This window comes from Salmo salar, chromosome ssa28, assembly GCF_905237065.1.
Source record: "Salmo salar chromosome ssa28, Ssal_v3.1, whole genome shotgun sequence".
Taxonomy (NCBI): domain Eukaryota; kingdom Metazoa; phylum Chordata; class Actinopteri; order Salmoniformes; family Salmonidae; genus Salmo; species Salmo salar.
Genome location: NC_059469.1, coordinates 28,810,997 through 28,815,249, shown reverse-complemented (window position 1 = coordinate 28,815,249; position 4,253 = coordinate 28,810,997). Strand labels below are relative to the sequence as shown.

At 37.1% G+C, this 4,253-nt stretch overlaps 1 protein-coding gene across 1 annotated transcript; it reads right to left on the bottom strand.

Moving 5' to 3' along the window:
* On the bottom strand, nucleotides 1-2,773 carry LOC106589821 (mitochondrial pyruvate carrier 1). Its single transcript, XM_014180198.2, has 5 exons — nucleotides 2,527-2,773; nucleotides 2,058-2,061; nucleotides 1,743-1,839; nucleotides 882-1,014; nucleotides 1-423 (listed from the first exon to the last, which is right to left on the bottom strand). Exons 1-5 carry the CDS (start codon nucleotides 2,595-2,597, stop codon nucleotides 402-404), a joined length of 327 nt encoding a protein of 108 aa, XP_014035673.1. The 5' UTR covers nucleotides 2,598-2,773; the 3' UTR covers nucleotides 1-401.
* Nucleotides 2,774-4,253: the final 1,480 nt, after the last annotated feature.

Genomic DNA, 4,253 nt, shown 5'->3' with positions numbered 1-4,253 from the left:
CAGAGTACAACTTTTATTGCCTGTACATTTTGATAAAGATTGTGTTATTGGTATTGCTAACACATTTATTAAAATAAGGACATAAATAGTAAATATTTGTGTTATAGACCATCTCTTTAAAAGAATCCCATCTGTAACAGGGCCTCACTAGATTCCATTCCATTTAATTAGTTTGTGCGTAAAAAACATTAGGCAAAACAAATCTATTAATTGACCTTATATACCGGAAGAAACAGGCATGGTGATCGTCAACAGCAGTTTAATCTAAATTAACATTATTTAAGTTAAGAGTTTTACATAGGTATGCAATGAGATAAACATGGTCATACACCCGAAAACCATAGGGTCAAACTATGCCGATTTCCTAATGAAACTACTATATATTCTGCATTTGTCCATCACTAAGAAGACTTCTTCTCCATGCTGGAAAGAAGGAAAAAAATCCATCAGAATTACTGGAGACACACATTCTGTAGAACAGCATTAAGTCTAAATGACATATGAAATTATAACCAGTGACAATGTTTCATGATCTATGTGTAAACAGTATGAGAGATTGAAGTTAAGATGTTATCATGGATATGGATAAAACAAATGATGTTATGAAGTACTGTGCTTCCATGTTATACATTTTGAGTTGATTTGATGGCAACTTTCAACATATTCTTGTATGGAAAAATCCTAAAAGATATTTGGGCTTCAAGGCTGTGGCTTCATTGAAATATCAGTCTATTATACCCTAAGAAAGAACCCCAAAGAATTTGTTACTAACAGGAGACACCACCTGAGCAGTGAACAAATCACATAGTGGAATGCGGGTACAAACCCCAAAAAGTTTTGCATTGAAATAAGCAAATCAGTACAGTAAATTGTGAGCTTACTTGTATTTGATAAGTCGTGATCCTTGAATGAGCTGGGCGGTCTCATTGGTTAGATGGCAACCAAAGAGGAGCCAATTCCTTGGCTGAACTTTGTATGCAAACCTCATAAACAGGAGGGAGTAGCAGGTCAAAGCTGCAGGGGGAAAAGAACACACAAAAACACTCAATAAATAAGGAATTAACAGCCACTTGACACTTACATATCTTTAGGACAACCTTATCAGAAAACACAACATTTTCTTGCCTCGTGTCAGACTGCAGGAAAGGATTATGAGGTTCAACGAAGAATGTTAAACTATTGGAATTCTACTTTATCAAAGCATGAAGGGCCATTCTGACTCAAAAAGCACAAGAAAGAGGATTGATAAATATTGTACCTAACATCTGATTTGGACCATCATTCTTCCTAACAACAAGTAAGACATGAGGAATCCAATAAAACGATCAAAAGCAACCCTAACCAATTAATTGGATTCCCTATGTCTTACTTAATGGTAGGAAGAAGTTTGGTCTAAATCAGATGTTGGGTTCTATATTTACTACATTTTATGTGAATCCCATAAATTAAAAAAAAAAGGGTCAATTTGGGTGCAAACCAATAAGTTTCATTTGTTCAGAGATCAAATGACATTTTAACAAAATAATGATGCAGGTATGCTAATCTTATCAGTTTCTTACTACAGAAATGATTTCAGAACAATCTGTGATAATGGGTGTCATGGCTTGCTAAAATGAAATAGAATTGACTGTGGAGTTATTCAACAAGAGTGACTATCAATCCCTGGCAGAAACGTGTCCCTAATGTTAGGCTATGGCTAAACATCAGCCATTGTTTAGCTATGTTTCAGTATCATGTCTCACCAAAGGTCATTCTGCCACTGATAATCTCGGGGCTTTTCTTCATGTCACTGATGGCTGCAATGGGCAGACCCCAGTTGGCCACAGGTCCCCAGAAGTGCTGGAATAGAAGTACACAACTACATTTTAAGGAACAAGGAATATAAAGAGCAACGAGGTTACTGTAAGGGTCAAATGTTTTCAAGCTGCCATAGCAATTAAACAGTCTCGACAACTACTAAGAGACAAGTATATCTGCAATGGTAAATGGAGCCAAAATATTCTGATTTTAGTAGACAAAAACTAAACTAGCCTGCACAGTGAACAGAGAGTACTTACTGTGCTTATTTTGAAAGTTCCCACGAGGACACCAAGATGACAGACATAACACAAAATGAGTTTTGGTTAGAGGGATATGCATATACCTGAAAAACAACCAACACCTCACATCCTGCCTGGGCTAACTAATAATACTCATAGGTCTCACATCACCGGTAACACATACACAGCAGTAGGCTAGTTTGACAGCTAACAGTTAGTTAGCTTCGGCGATAGCAACAACATTCAAGCCAAACGTCCTTCAAGCCGGACACGTCGTTAGAAACATTTGCACAAACAAACGTTAACTGTAGTAACGTTACACTAGCTGCAGATGTGCACACGAATTTACAACTAGCTAGCTCGCTTTGTTTGATCATTAATTTAGCTAACGTTAGCTGTCTACTGTTAGCAAACTTGCTTGCTAGTCGCTACAGTAAAATTAATCTCGTTAGCTAGCCATCTTCCAGATCTTCCAAATGTGTTTTACCTCATCAAATAGTCTCTGAACTCCTTGCTTTTAAGGTGGTCAACAGCTTTACGTGCCAAAGTACCTGCCATGACTTCGGATTGTGGTGGTTCGCAGAGGAAATTATAACTATGGGAATGTATAAACTGGGTAAATGCAGTTAAGCGTAGAGGACACCAGTGGTCACAGAGCTTCACCAAAACATTTTCTTTACGACACAATCGCAACTACTCAGTTAGGACGCCTCTCATTGGTGTTGCTATGCAATCTCACGATATCCGGCCTCATGGTGATGACCCGCCCCTACTTTCTGAGATTGTGCCACTGATCCAGAATCAGCAACTCGGCTCTATTGCTAGGTACTACACATAATGCTCCAGAATAGCTGCTGAACTGGTTACACAACAATTCTCCGAAGGAGGTGACCCTGTATTCATCACTTATTGGCTCAAACACATACCACCTTTAAAACGCGTTCAACCGGGATTCAATAATGTAATAAACTGACCAAAAGGTCACAATGTCATTGGATTTAGGTTTAAAGTTGGTTGAAAAAAAGACAAAATCCCCTTACGTTTTCAAATCCAATCAGTTTCCCAAGTTGAATCAATGTTTTATTTATTTTTTATTTAACCTTTATATAACTAGTTTTAAGGCCAGGCACCACAGGCTAATAGGGATTTCTTTCTTTCTTTACTCTCATCAGACTGAAACTTTACCAGTTGAAAGTATACATAAATACAATATATTATTGTATTACAAGTTTTATTTATTTTAAAATTAAAATCTGCAAAGGAGGCAAACTGTCCTTAAATGTGCGCTAATTTGCATATTCCGAGAATCTGTTTTTCAACACATTGCTTCAAGGCAGAATGTTTTTTTTTTATTGTGATAAGACACTGACTGGTCAACTTTTACAGATCAGTTTAGCTAAATATTGTCATTTCATGGAATTATTAAAAAAAAACACTATTCACATGTATTACGGATGCATATTTTGCATATATTTACACATACAATGACACTTAAAATCAAAACAACACAAGATATAAAAGAAAAGCCTCTGTAAAAGTCTGACTATAAGACCTAAGAACCTGTGTGTGGAATAAAGGGAATGTACATCCTTTGAAGGCAGAAAAATGAATTGGCGCACAGGGAACATGTCATTTTGAGAAAATTGCCGATAAAGACAGGCTAATGCAATTAAAATGTACTTTCCATAAATATGACCATTTATGTCACATTAATTAAACTCTTATTCATATATCACTTTTAAACTGGCAAATAAACATCAAATATACCTTTTACAAATACATTAACACGTTTAATACATTTGGTTCAAGCAATAGAGCATATGCTTTGAATGTTGGGCAAATATGCCGTTTTGGACAAATTCTCATATCACTTTTCTCAATTTGTCACATGCAAGGCTTTTGTACGGCAGTTGAAATGTGAAGAACATTAATCAGCCATGCCTACCCCATATGTAAGGCCCTCTGAGTTGTTGCTGGTGACGATTTACTTTCTTGTCTGTGTCATGGGACCTGCACCTACACTTGGCACAACTACTCCCTGATTGCTCCAGTGTCACCAAAGTGCTGTCAATTCACAATTTATTCATCACAATTGTTATAGCAGTGGCTCCATCATTGAACGTGGCTACTGCCATACTGGCTGCTCCGTCAATGCGGCTTTGGCCCACGAAGACAGTTTTGGGGCATCGTGACCATATTACAGAGTTCTGACAT

Bases quoted from the DNA above. Each gene is read 5' to 3' on its own strand.
- LOC106589821 (XM_014180198.2), bottom strand. From the start codon at position 2,597: ATGGCAGGTACTTTGGCACGTAAAGCTGTTGACCACCTTAAAAGCAAG. The intron at 1,015-1,742 runs GTGAGACATGAT...TTCCCCCTGCAG, and splicing joins CAGTGGCAGAATGACCTTTG to CTTTGACCTGCTACTCCCTC. The intron at 424-881 runs GTAAGCTCACAA...CCTTCTTTCCAG, and splicing joins TCACGACTTATCAAATACAA to CATGGAGAAGAAGTCTTCTT.